This window comes from Schistocerca gregaria, chromosome 4 (genome assembly GCF_023897955.1).
Source record: "Schistocerca gregaria isolate iqSchGreg1 chromosome 4, iqSchGreg1.2, whole genome shotgun sequence".
Classification (NCBI taxonomy): domain Eukaryota; kingdom Metazoa; phylum Arthropoda; class Insecta; order Orthoptera; family Acrididae; genus Schistocerca; species Schistocerca gregaria.
The window spans coordinates 360,544,656-360,559,281 of record NC_064923.1 but is presented as its reverse complement, the minus strand read 5'-3'; the positions used below and the strand labels follow the sequence as shown (position 1 = coordinate 360,559,281).

The window sequence follows — 14,626 nt, the reverse complement described above, 5'->3', positions numbered from 1 at the left end:
ATTTTTCTCTTTGTGCAGCAAAATAAGTGATAATCACCAAAGAAGTAAGAATATAAAATATAGGCTGGTAATGGCAAGAAAAGCGTTTCTGAAGAAGAGTACTTTGTTACCATCGAATGTATATTTAAGTGTTCCCAAGTATTTTCTGAGGATACTTGTCTGAAATACGTCCTGGTATGGAACTGAAACGTGCATGATAAACAGTTCAGACAAGAAACGACTAGAAGCTTTAGAAATGGTGCTACAGAAGAAAACGGAAGATTAGATGGGGAGACTGTGCAGGAGGTACTGAACAGAATATTGGGTAGAAACGACATTTGTGGCGTAATCCGGACTGAAGACAATAACAACAGCATCAACAAAGACAACAGGGTAAGATTCAACAAAGTCTTTTGTGATCATCTAGATTAGGATAGTAAGTGAATGCTGATATTCAGGTTAAAATCCGAGGAAGAATTCGCAGTTTTGCTGCAAAGTTGTGATATGTTACATAACATAGACTTATGCATTAAGGTCATTTGCATAAATCAAACTTTTCAAAGAGGAGGATTTTATAATGTGGTTGGACTGTGAATTCTTCCAGAGTTCGGTAATATCATCGATTGTGTGAAAGACAGAGAATAAAAAATTATTCAAAGTATAATATTTAATAAAATTAATATCAAATTCCTCTAATAATTATTACATTGCTCAGTTTTAAGTATTATGACAAAAAATACAATGACCTTAAAGATATTCTAATTTAACGTTTTGCACCGATTGTAGAATCGAACGTGGCGTGGATGTAAAGATACATCAGTATTGTCAAAGCGAGCTAAGACTGTAGAGTTAGTTGCCAGAACACCTCTGTACTGTAAGGAGTGACATAAGCAGTGCTTCATGTTTTGTAAACCTATGATATAGCAGTGAAAAAAATGGCTCTGAGCAATATGGGACTTAACTTCTGAGGTCATCAGTCCCATAGAACTTACAACTACTTAAACCTAACTAACCATAGGACATCACACACATCCATGCCCGAGGCAGGATTCGTACCTGCGACCGTAGCGGTCGCGCGGTTCCTGTCTGTAGCGCCTAGAACCGCTCGGCCTATAGCAGTGAAATTTGTGTCACTGGGAAGCTATGTGTGCACAGTAATATGAAGCAGAAAATGTATGTGAGTGAACTTAAACTTGTGTGATGATCATTACATATAAACCGTTTATAATATACTCGTAAAATTAACAGCACACGTAATTTTCTGTAAGTAGGAAGAAAATCTTGAAATCATTCAAAGTAGTACATTTGTCCTTATGTCGGTCAATAAAAGGTTTACTTAATTTTTTAATTTTTCCTTAAGCAGGATGGACCTAAGCCAAGCTCTCTGGGATTCAGCTCACTGCAAATGTCAGTGCCTGTAAGCTAAATCCCAACTTGGTGGGATTGAAGATGGACCCCCAATTCAGAATGTGGGAGGGGGAATGGGAAGGGAGAGAGGGAGGAGAAGGGTGGAATAGGGAAAACCTCAGAAGCGTCTTGGCTGGAAATTGGGGAATCGGATTTGTTTTTTATTTATTTCCGCAGCGATTTATCCCACGTGAAAATGTGAAGACATATTCAATATCTAAGTAGCTATTCATGTCTTTCACTTGAAATTCGATGATATGCTTGAAATATACAGAATAGTTACCTACAACATGAAAGCAAAGTGTTGTTAATTTTTTAAATTTCTTTTCGCGTTCTGCCTCAACCCCAAGGTGGCAAACAGGCTGAGATTCAGTTTACTATTGTTTCCTGTTCTTATCTGGCAATCACTATGCAAGATGGTAGTACGGCGTAAGGGTTCTAATTGGAGATTTAAAGGAACGATATTACTATTTAAGACATTTGCCTTACACCAACGGAAGCTTTCCCAAAATCTTGATGGCAATTATTTTTTAATTTATTTCAAGGACAATTTTAATGTCATCTCCTGAATTTTTTAGTGATTTCTTCTCCTACCCAATCACCCTTGTCTGTTAGCAGCGTGATAGCTTCTTCATAAATACAAGGGTTGTCTAGAAAGTAAGTTCCGATCAGTCGCTAAATGGAAACCACTATGAAAATCAGAAACATCTTATTTGCAAGAGTTTGCTACACTTTCCAGATACTTCTCTGCATAGCCACCGCTCCTACTTTGACATTGGTGTAGCGTTATACCAAATTTCCAACACCATCGTCATAGAAGGCAGCCGCCTGTGCTTTCCTATAATTCTCCACGATGGTCTATAGCACATAGCCTGCGCCCAAGTGTTGTCTCCGTATCCAGCGTTTCATGTGAACAGAGATTATATTCAGGACGTGCCAATTAGGGATGTGTTGTGGGTGATCGAACACATTCCATGGAAAAGGCTGCAGGAGCGTCATCACTGCCCCTGCAGAGTGTGGCTGAGAATTGCCATGAAGAAGGCAATGCGAGGCAGGTGTGTTAGGTGGGCTACATTCATTAAGGCGTAGCCTCTCAGCGGCCCCTCCTACTTGACAGGGGACCTCGTTGTTCTAGGCACATTTCCTCGCTCACAGTGCGCTCACAACTGAAATGAGTGTCTTGATGTGATCGACGCTCATACTAGAGACGCTAACCAACACATCTGTGCAAAGCTTCATCGGGTTTTCACTGTTGTGTCCATTTCACGACGGATCGGAATGTACTTTTTGGACAACCCCCGTATGAGATAGGAAAATGGTTACTCTACGATAATATCAATGTAATATATTACGAGAATTGCGACAGGCTCTGGTTGTTGGTTTGGTGTCTTTTTCACTTTGCTTGGAACATAAGGGCCACCCGACGTTGACGACATTACATACAGACCACAAACCTCGTGAATAAAAAGAGTAGAGAACAGCATTTGTGATCCTTGAAAGAATAATCTTGGCATTCACCTGGTGACCTAGGTAAATTTAACCTACGTCAACTGATCATGACCAACAGGACATCTGTTAGTGGACATTAACATGGGGTGTGTCCACCCACTGCTTGAACTTCACTGCAGTCAATTTCCAGGAGATGTCTCAATGTCTGTGAAAGAATGGCTGCCGATTCTCCCTCAAGAGTCAAAACCAGAGAAGACAGTGATGTCGGGCGCCTGGGCCTCAAACAAAGTAAATATTCTAACTCATCACAAGCGTGTTCAATTCCGTTCACATGGCGACCTGGGAAAGCCGTCCATTTCAGGAATATTGTTATCCAGAAACCATTGCCTCACAGATGGTGCTTTGTGACAGAGTGCAGTGTCATGCTCATACAGTCATCGTCTCCGAATTGTTCCTCTTCTTTAAACGGTATTCGCATTTATCGTATTCTCAACAGCGGTAAAGATCCTATGGGAAAACCATTACCATACCGTAACTCCATCTCCTGCGTACTTCAATGACGTAGGAAAAGTTCTTAAAGTATTTGCGAAACGCAAACTCTTCCACCAGACCGAGAAAGATTATAGGTTGATCATTTGTTTCCAGGCACCAGTGTCCGGTGGACATGTCCTCAAGCAGTGACTAAAGAAACGCTTGGCTTGTGAGGAGCTGCTCGACTATAGTACCCCATCCTTTTTAATTCCCTACGCACGCCTATTGTGCTAGATGGACTGCAAGTAGCGTTTTAGAAGTCAAATATATTGCTCTGATTCCATGTGATATTTTACAACCACCTCCGCAATGCTGCACGTTTCCTGTCCGCCAGTGTATAAGGTCTGCGTGTTCTTTGTTTAGCTGTGGTTGTTCCTTCGCCTTTCTACTTCACAAACAGATCACCAATAGTCGACTTGCACAGCTTCAGAAGGACTGAAATGTACCTGTCAGATTTGCCACTCAAGCAAAATGGAAATGCCGTGTGGCTAGGACCTCCTGTGGTGTAGGCCGTTAGCCTGGTGCAAGTGTTTCGAGTTGACGCCACTTCGGCGACTTGCATGTCGATGGGGATGAAATGACGATGATAAGGACAACACAACACCCAGTCCCTGAGTGGAGAAAATCTCCGACCCAGCGGGGAATTGAACCCGAGCTGTTATGTATGACATTCCGTCGTGCTGACCACTCAGCTACCATGGGCGGACGTCACTCAGGTGACATGTAATGGTCTTGGGTTTTGGATCCTCTGCTGTTCTTAATATATATTAATGACTTGCCATTCTATATTCACGAAGATGCAAAGCTGGTACTTTTGCCAATGATACAAGTATAGCTATCACACCCCACAGTCAAGAATTAACTGGTGAAATTGTAAACGATGTTTTTCAGAAAATCATTAAGTGGTTCTCTGCAAATGGCCTCTCATTAAACTTTGACAAATCACAGTACATACAGTTCCACACAGTAAATGGAATGACCCCATTAATAAATAAAGACTTCGATCAGAAATCGGTAGCTAAGGTAGAATATTCAAAATTTCTAGGTGTATGCATTGATGAGGGGTTGAACTGGAAAAAACACACTGAGGATCTACTGAAACGTTTGAGTTCAGCTACTTATGCTATTAGGGTCATTGCAAATTTTGGCGATACACATCTGAGTAAATTAGCTTACCACGCCTATTTTCATTCTCTGCTTTCGTATGGCATCATATTCTGGGGTAACTCATCATTGAGTAAAAGAGTGTTCATTGCAAAAAAGCGTGTAATCAGAATAATTGCTGGAGCTCATCCAAGATCATCTGCAGACACTTATTTAAAGAGCTAAAAATCTTCACTGTAGCCTCACAATATTTATATTCACTTAAGAAATTTGTTATTAACAATCCGAACGAATTCAAAAGTAATAGCCGTGTACATGGCTACAACACAAGGAGAAAGGATGATCTTTAATACTCAAGGTTAAATCTAACTTTGGCTCAGAAGGGGGTAAACTATGCAGCCACGAAAGTCTCTTGTCACTTACCTAATAGCATCAAAAGTCTGACAGATAGCCATATAGCATTTAAAACGAAATTAAAAGAATTTCTTAATGGCAACTCCTTCTACTCATTAGATGAATTTTTGGATATATAGTAAGTGGGTTGTTGTTGTTGTGGTCTTCAGTCCTGAAACTGGTTTGATGCAACTCTCCATCCTACTCTATCCTGTGCAAGCTTCTTCATCTCCCAGTACCTACTGCAACCTACATCCTTCTGAATCTGCTTGGAGTATTCATCTCTTGGTCTCCCTCTACGATTTCTACCCTCCACGCTGCCGATCAATACTAAATTGGTGATCCCTTGATGCCTCAGAATATGCCTCACTAACCGATCCCTTCTCTTAGTCAAGTTGTGCCACAAATTTCTCTTCTCCCCAATCCTATTCAACACCTCCTCATTAGTTGTGTGATCTACCCATCTAATCTTCAGCATTATTCTGTAGCACCACATTTCGAAAGCTTCTATTCTCTTCTTGTCTAAACTATTTATGGTTCATGTTTCGCTTCCATACATGGATACACTCCACACAAATACTTTCAGAAACGACTTCCTGACACTTAAATCTATACTCGATGTTAACAAATTTCTCTTCTTCAGAAACGCTTTCCTTCCCATTGCCAGTCTACATTTTATGTCCTCTTTACTTCGACCATCATCAGTTATTTTGCTCCCCCAATAGCAAAACTCCTTTACTAAGTAAGTAGGGCATTCCCCCCCCCCCGCCCCCCCCCAAAAAAAATTTAGTGTCATGTAATATCTTGTATAGACACCTTTTATTAACCTGACACGTTCCACATCATTACGAAGTGTCGTATTCATGATCTATGGAACAAGCGCTAATCTAATCAAATTAGCCCACGTTCGAAGTTACTGAACTTAGTGGCAGACCAATTTTCCTGTTACTGGTTCTCTATTGATCCCACGATACTCCCACGCTCCTTCTCTACTAGCGGGTGCGCTTATGGTGACAGCTAGTAGTCGATTACATAGAAGTGTCCGGACACGTTTGACCAGCTAATGTATATACGAGTAGTTGGTCGTAACTTTCGGCTCTGGACCTGCCTAATAGTTTAGTGTCGTGCCCACTTCACCAACGACCTAGGTAAGACCACTCTGAATATGCGCAGTGAGCGTGCCGCTGGTCACCACGGCCGGCAGGAGGGCCCTCGACCTGCGGTCCGCAGGTCGGCCACGCAGGCGCCGCCTCCGCCGCCTCCGCCGCCTCCTGCCGGTGTTTTCCAGCGGCAGCAGTGGGGTGTGCTGGCCCGGGGAGAAAGTCGCCGGCCGCGGCCGCTGCCACTCTATATAAGCGCGCAGCGCGCCGGGCGCGCACCGATACTCGCTCGTCTTGCAGAGGCCCCCGGCGTCGGCCACGTGCTCCGGCTGCGCAGCGGAGAGCCGCTCTCACCACGCCATGGACAGCCTCCAGCGGTTTGCGGTCAGTACCTGAGTCTACATCTACATCTACACCTGCGTCTGCTTCTACATATATACCCTGCGAGCAACCTTTCTTGCTCCATTCGTGAATGGCCCAGGAAAAGAATGAATATCGGTAAATCTCCGTGGGGAGTTTTAATTTTTCTGATTTGTCGTAGGGTTTATTTCGTGCGACATATGTGGAAGGAATTGATATGTTGCCTGGCTCTTCTGTGAATGCACGCTCTCGCAGTTTCAACAGTGTAGCCTGAGAGTGGTGCAAAGCGCCTCTCTTGTAGCGTTTACCATTAGGGTCTGTATAGCATCTATTTCAGCTTCCGCCACCAGCAAAATGCGCTGCATCGCCCTGGGCTGGAGGATCGCAGTAGGACCTAGCAAAGATCCCCAGTAGCCAGTTTCGTTCACCATGATGTAAAACTGATTGAGGCAAGACTAAAGCCTAATGTAGCATCTGAGACAAGTTCGGATTGGGGTAGGATAAATCGTGGGAATGTAATTCTACAGCTAAATCTACGTCTACACTTCACAAATCACCTTGCAGTGCGTACGGAGAGATCTGCCGGCACCATTATTCTCCCGCACCCGCCCCTCCCTCCACCCCCACCCCAACTTTCTGCTCCATTCGCGAATTTATCATGTGGAGAATGACTATCGGTAAATCACCGAATGAGCTCTAATTTCTTCAGTTTTCTACACGTGTTCCTTACGTGAGACATACGTGGGAGGGAGTAATATGTTGCCTGTCTGTTCTCGGAATAACAAACTTCCGAGTCAAGCACTACGTCTCTTTTGTAGCGCCTGCCACTGTCGTTTGTTGAGCATTTAGTTTAGCTTCTTCAGCCACCAAAGCAAACAACATCTCCTCGAGCTGAAGGATTCCAACAGAGATCCCCGGAAGTCAGATTCAGTGATCAGCAGGAAACGTTGAATGAGGGAAATTTAAGATTGTAGGTACCGTCTACTACAGGGTCACTAGAGATGAAACACGAGCTCGGGTTGGGGAGTATGAAGCATCGGGAAGGGAGTCTACAACTAGATCTTCAGCTTAACTTAATATGCCTACCTTGCGGTTTGTATTTTTAGTAACTCCATCTTTCCCTCCATTTCCTCCTGTATTCGTGTATGATCCGTGGGAAGAAATACTGTAGCTAAATCTCCATGTGAACTTAAACTTTTCTGATTTTCTCGGCTTTGTCATTTCGGGAGAAGGAAGTAATGTGTTACTCGACTGTTTCTTGGAAGGTACGCTCTCGAAATTCCAGCAATAAACCTCGCTTTTCTTTTAGCTTCTACTACTGCTGTTTGCTTATCTCCTAGCTTAGCTTCAACCACACGTCCTCGGGTGGAAGGACTCGTCGATCACCAGGGAAATTAGGAGGAGGGAAGATTCAGCTTAACGTCCCGTCGATAGCGACATGATTCGAGATGCAGCAAAAGTTTGAAAAAAAATGTTTCGGCACCATAAGAGCTGCTGATGAAATAAATCTCTGCTAACTGCTGTTTTCGACCTTCAGGTATCATAAGCCAGTGAAGAAGCGTAGTTTCCACTTCATCTGATGCCACAGTATAAACTATCTGAAGGTGAACAGATAACAGAAATCGGTACATGTATGTAATCTGTGGCTCTTGGTGGTCCTGGAACAATGGTTTGTTTCACATATCTACACTCTGAGGGACACCCCCCACTCACAGTGGAGGAGAAGCTCGGATTGGTGAAAGAAAGATAGCGAAGGAAACTGACCGTATCTTGCTCGAAGTAACCATCGCAGCATTCACCTTAACTCTGTCCGAGAAGGCCTTGACAGGCCCAACGGTACCGACGAGCAGCCGTGTCATCCTGGTCCCAAAGCCATCATCTGATGCAGATATGGGGTGGCGTTCGGTCAGCTCACAGCTATCCCGGCGGTTTTAATCTTTCCTGACGAGTAGCCGCTACCTGCCAATGAAGTTGCTCCTCAGTTGGCCTCGCAAGGCAAGAGTGCACTGTGCTTGCCAACAGCACAAGGAAGACTTGGATGTTCATCCACCCAAGTGCCAGCTACTTCCGGCGTTGCTTAACTGCCATCTGCCTTAACCTGTATATAAAAACCACAGCAGGGAAAAGACAACGCCACTGTAAATTCCTACTCTACATCCTGTGCAGCGGTAGCACTCTCAGTCTAATGGATTACAGGAACTAGCCTTCTAACGCAAGCGGATCGTCGTCAGGAATCGATAAACAATGGATGTCACTTAACTTTGTCAAATTAGGTTACACTATATGGACTTATGATATAAGATTCAGGTAACCTGATACGATGGACATACTATCTTACAAGAATGAATGTCTCATTATGTTGCGTAGTATGCGGTATTTTGAAACTTTCTGGCTGATTACGACTATGTCCCGGACCGGGAACCGAACCCGATACCACGTATTCCATACAAAATACTTCTGTCGAGCAAGTAATGCGGGCACGACTCTCAGGTACAGTTCTGACGATAACTACCTTTTTCTTTTTTTTTAGCAAATTTCTAGTCTTCTAGTATCGAAGAAAGATAAGAATTATGTTCTTGAAGAAATAGGCTCTTTAAACTTGGAATTAGGAGTCAGCAGAGATTACTCCACCCGGAAAAAATAGCGTATTATGAACGCAACGATAGCATACAACGACCCACCCTTAATGATACCGCATCTGATGAACAATATAAGATCTCCCGAGAGCAGAAGCCTTTTCATCTCGATTGGAGAAACAGAGTAGAATATTGCTACAAGCTACAGACAATTTCATTGATGTATATTTCAAGACTGAGAGTGTTTGGTAACATCTATTTCTTGTATTACTGTGTTCCTGGAATATTCGCTGCTGTCATCAAGTAATGTTTGCGTGCAATTAGTATCTATATTTTTGGCATACAATATTAGAATGCTTGTAATATAGCAGACTGACGCAGTGGTTAGCAGACAAGAGTCGCATTCGGGAGGAAGATTGTTAAAATCTGTTTCCGACCATCCAGGTTTAGGTTTCCAGTGATTTTCCCAAATCGCTCCAGGAAAATGCCGGGATGGTTTCTTCGAAGGCACCTCGATGTCTGCTGGACGCTAGATCTCAATCTTGCTTCCTTCTTATATTGTTTGGAGGTTGCACATCTGATTCTGATCTCCCACTAGCAAAGTATTGTGCACTTACTTTATGACATTTTAATTATTTCCTACACAAATTGTTCCAGAAGGAAAAGGCAAATCGTTGCAAAATATGGCAAAGAAGGTACTGAGATCGCTATTGTTCCTATTGGTTCAGTGGTCAGAGTCTTCGACTATTAACTTACAAGCTCAGTATTTGATAATAACGCCTCTTGGATTTGTATTTAAAATATTTCGAAAATGGGGATCCAGGCTTCTGCTACAAAAAGTAACTCCCATTCTACTAACAGAATTTCACGAAAAGGCTAGAGGGACGAATGGAAGCTTAGAGCACTCTCTTCCTCTTCCAGTGGAAGAATCAGCTGTGATGAATGATGTTAGGGTACCCGTGACTGTTCATTACGTGACACATCCTTTTGTTTTAGTAGACACTATTACTGAAATAGGAACTCTAAACTGATTTTGTGATGCCTTCAGCTGACATTTTGTTTATTTGATATGTGATTGTACAATTGCAACATTACGGCATTTTCAAGTATCTATAATGGAGGCATTATACATTGGAAGCATTAACATAACTTAAGAATTTAAGGTAAGAACAAGTAATATCCCAAGGTATACCAGGAGGACTATAATTTACTTTCTAGACGATTCGTTAATGGTACACTTACGCCGTGTCATTGGAACAAAGACGTACATGGCATAATACAACATTAACGAATCTTCTGTAAAATATGATCATCCTAGTATGTTTCGGGATACAACTTGTTCTTATCTTAAATTCATAAGTGGTACTAATGCTCCCACTGTATAATGATTCAGTTTAAGATTCTTGAAAATGGCTTAATTCCAAAATTATACAATCGTACACCAAATAAACGAAATGGCCGCCGAAGGCATCACAAAATGTTTCATCGCAACTGTGGGTCCTGACGCAATAAAGATTACAAAATAGTATCGTTGCCACTAATACAGTAGTAATTCAGTTGCATTAGAGTTTAAGGAGATATTATTGAGTGAGGATAAGCGTTAAGGAAGGCCTTGGGCCCTAAATGTTATTTTCCAGAACTCGAAATGAGTAAAGTGTAGCAGTGGTAGAGATGCTGTACGCGTCTTTGGGCGGACCGCAGATGAAACCATCGCCCCACCAACTAAGCATACAAATAGGCTGACCCTGTAGACTGAATAATTCACATAAAACTGGCGTCAACAAGGTTCTTTAATTATGTCTTGGTCGTTGCCTTCCATGTCTTCTCAAAACGAGCCAGACTTCAGTCTTCGTTGACCTCAGTGTCAACAAGGCACTGAATTGGAACTTTCGTCACTTCCTTTTTCCAAATATCATTCCTTTGTGCAGTGTAAGGTCTTCCATCCATATGTAAAAAAAATGCGACATAAACAGCTGGCATGGGCAAAGTAATATTGAGCCACTACCCACCTCGGTCGCCCTGCAACTCCTTCATCCTCTTTGAGAACTAACCGACAGGCGAAAATTTTTTACATGGCTTCGCTAATACACTCCTGGCCATTTAAATCGCAATCCTTGAAAGCGGCATGCAGCGGACGTCAAAGTGGAGTGAAGTGTAATACTTCTTTGGATACGCAAATGAACATCGTTTAAGCATAATCGCATAAAGTACTTAGCAGAAACTACACCTACATTTCGTTTATAAGTAAAGATTACAAGTGAGTTTCTCATACAGAAATCGCATTAGAACGTTATTTGTTAGTGTGAAAGTAGTGTTATGTCTCGTGTAGGACGGAGAAATATTTACCAACTCGTATTTCGGCAGTGGTAGGACTGTGGCCTAAGGATACTGGGATTCATTTTTACACGTTGGTGCCGGACGTGATGATTGGAATCCCAATACTGTTATAAGAATATGGGATCGACTAGTTTTGGAGGGTCATATCCACCGCTATGCGGGATCTCAACGGCCTCTCGCGGCTACCGCTCGAAGGAGATACTATCCCCTTGTCCGTGAGGGGTCGAACAGCCACGCCACGCATTTTAGGAAACGGACTTATTTCTGGCAAGACAAGTATTTTCAGAAGAAATGCGACGACCTCTAGAGGACAACTGACTATCAGCACGGCGACCTTCTTTGCTGCTTCACTTACTGGCCAACGTAGAAACGAGAACCAACTGTGGTTCTTCCAACAATATTACCCACTGGAACGACACCCACTCAGGGTAGAGCATCACGATGGAAGTATCGACGGACAACGCCAGGTGACATTCATCATAGGGGCCCTGCACTTCGTGTGACGGTACAGGGTGCCGTTGGACAGCACTATCACAGGTGATCCGCGTACTCGGTAACTTGTACACCAGCTGTTATAAACGTGACATGGTATGGCCGGCGGCTTTACTCTTCTTTGTATGTTCCATGTAGTGTCCTAATTTACGTCGATAGATGGTGGTGGAGGTGGTTAGTGTTTAACGTCCCGTCGACAACGAGGTCATTAGAGACGGAGCGCAAGCTCGGGTTAGGGAAGGATTGGGAAGGAAATCAGCCGTGCCCTTTCAAAGGAACCATCCCGGCATTTGCCTGAAACGATTTAGGGAAATCACGGAAAACCTAAATCAGGATCGCTGGAGACGGGATTGAACCGTCGTCCTCCCGAATGCGAGTCCAGTGTGCTAACCACTGTGCCACCTCGCTCGGTACGTCGATAGAGAGTGTGTTCCGCTGTCGCCCTCGCCAGGACATTCTCACAGATCTCTCACCCATTGGACACTTGGTCAAGCGTTACCGAGAGAGCGGCACGGGTTTGAATCAGCATGGAATGACATACTGGTGACTGTCATTAACGCTCCAGCTCTATATCTACCCTATACCTACCTCTATACCTACCCTGGTAGCTCAACGTACTAAATTTCGCACCCTATCCAGCTACACGTACTGGTCCTGATGGGTCATTCAGTACCGACAGGTCGTCTTGTCATCCTCTGGAAATGATATCAATCAGATGACCCCATGCTCGGAACAGTGCACTAATGTTTTGGTCGTTGTCAGCTTTCCAGACCTTCGAGCAGTTATTCCTCAGCTGGCATCAAGAGGTTAAGTGCGACCGGTTGCAGTTCACCCTCCAAGGAAAACGTCGCTGGTAGTAGCGGAATTGAAACCGGATCCTCCACTTACCACCAAATTTCTCTGACCATATACACCTTCAAATCACCAGCAAATTTGTTCATCTACTCCTGCTGTTTTGAATAAATAATTTTGGATACTGGGTCGCGTCATTGTAACCACTAAAACAGATAAAATTTCGACGTTTCGACTGACTTGCTACGATCCTCTTTTAGTATTTACAGTGACGTGGTCCAATACCCAAAATAATTTTATCCAAAATAACACCTGCTGTGGAAGCCAACGAACCTATTTCTGAGTCACTCCTAAGAGTCGTTAGGCGTATTTTCTCTGGTATTCCGACAGATATTTTCATTTTGGTTTTTGAAACGTGCAGCTGGAATCACCCCACACAAATGCTGCTCGACACGTCTTTCTTAGAACGCCCAGCATGGACAGTTCTGTTTCAAACAAAATGCTTTTTACATCGGAATTACACGTTTCCGTTCCACAGAACGCTGCCACATTAGTGAGGTATTCGTTGTATCGACATGTATTAATTACGACAGCAAAACACGAAGAATAGCCAGTACTCAAGCAGCGTCTGAGCAGCGCTGCTGCATGGCGGTACCAGTCAGAGCAGGCCAGCCCAGTGCTGTAGCTACTGCAGTACTGGTTATTCTTCGTGATTTACTGTCCCTGTTAATACATATCGGTAAAACGTATATCACACTAATGTGTCAGATGCGTACGTAAAATTCAGATTTAAAATTCATTTTCTTTGTAACGGGACACGAACTGACTCTTTCCATTGATGGTGGGCATCGCACGAAAGACGTGATGAGCAGCATTTCTTTGGGCTGGCTCCAACTACAAGTTGCAAAAGAAAATTCCACATACCTGCCAAAACACCAGAGAAAATTCGCTGATGACTCGGAAGAAAGACACATTGTAATAGCACAATATAATTTCATTAATGTCTATCGGTATTGGTGTTGCTATTTTAATGGCGACAAGGAAAAATTACATACTGCGCCGCGGACTGAGAATAGATATGATGCATTTCGTTATGGACTTAACAGCGACGTATTGGAACCAGCCTGACGTTACCAACTGTACGACTGACATATAACGTATTCACCACGTGGGTACAGTAGTGGGAAAATTCAACTTCAGTCGTACTAACGAAGTTTTCCTCTGGGTGTAGGGTCACTAGTCTTGAGGTTGGTGCCTTTTTGCACCCTGTCCGCCTTTCTGCTAATTAATATATTAGAATTGAGTCAATAATGATTTGTGTACTCTGAATGGGCACATTAAGATTGTATTCCGTGTATCGTGATATTTAAATGTCACTGCCTCCGGAAGACTGATAGTCCTGATCGAAAATAACGTTCCTAATATTGATATAAACTAAATACTCAGAATCTGTTTTCTTTAGAAATCAGCATTCCTTACCATACATCCGTACACCCTGTACAAAAAGTTGAATGTAAATGAATCTACTGAATAACTTCACTGCAGGCAAAAAAAAGTAAGAATAAAAAAATAAATTAAATTAAATTTTCTCTCAGACATTGAAGTCTCTAATTTATCTACGATAACGTTGGAAGCTGAAAAAGTGAATTAAAGTTTGTGCTGCAGCTGGGACTCGAACCCAGGTCTTATTGCTTATTAGGCAGATATGCTGATCAGTACACCTTACAGCATTATAGTCAACATAGCTGCACGAACTACTCAGGTGAAATACCCTCCCTAACACAAACTCTAATTCACATCTCCCCTTATATAGTCGCTATTACCATGGCTCTCCGACATTGGAATAGCACCCCAGCATTGGACGTAATGGGGAAGTGCTGTATTACATGTAGAGCCTTAAATGTCTCAGGGAAAATTTAATTTAAGATCTATACGGCCACATGTAATACAGCACTTCCCCCATTACGTCCACTACTGGGGTACTATTCCAATGATGGAGAGCCCTGGTAATGGTGACAATATAAGGGGAGATGTGAATTAGAGTTTGTGTTGGGGAGGGTATTTGACTTGAGTAGTTCGTGCAGCTATATTGACCATGATGCTGTG

At 43.0% G+C, this 14,626-nt stretch overlaps 1 protein-coding gene across 1 annotated transcript in view; it reads left to right on the top strand.

Moving 5' to 3' along the window:
- Positions 1-6,255: 6,255 nt before the first annotated feature.
- Positions 6,256-14,626, top strand: part of LOC126266993 (uncharacterized) — a 33,839-nt gene continuing 25,468 nt past the window's right edge. The window contains exon 1 of the mRNA XM_049971736.1: positions 6,256-6,347. Within this exon, the coding sequence (XP_049827693.1) occupies positions 6,324-6,347 (24 nt within the window). The 5' untranslated portion in view covers positions 6,256-6,323. The remainder of the gene's footprint in view (positions 6,348-14,626) is intronic.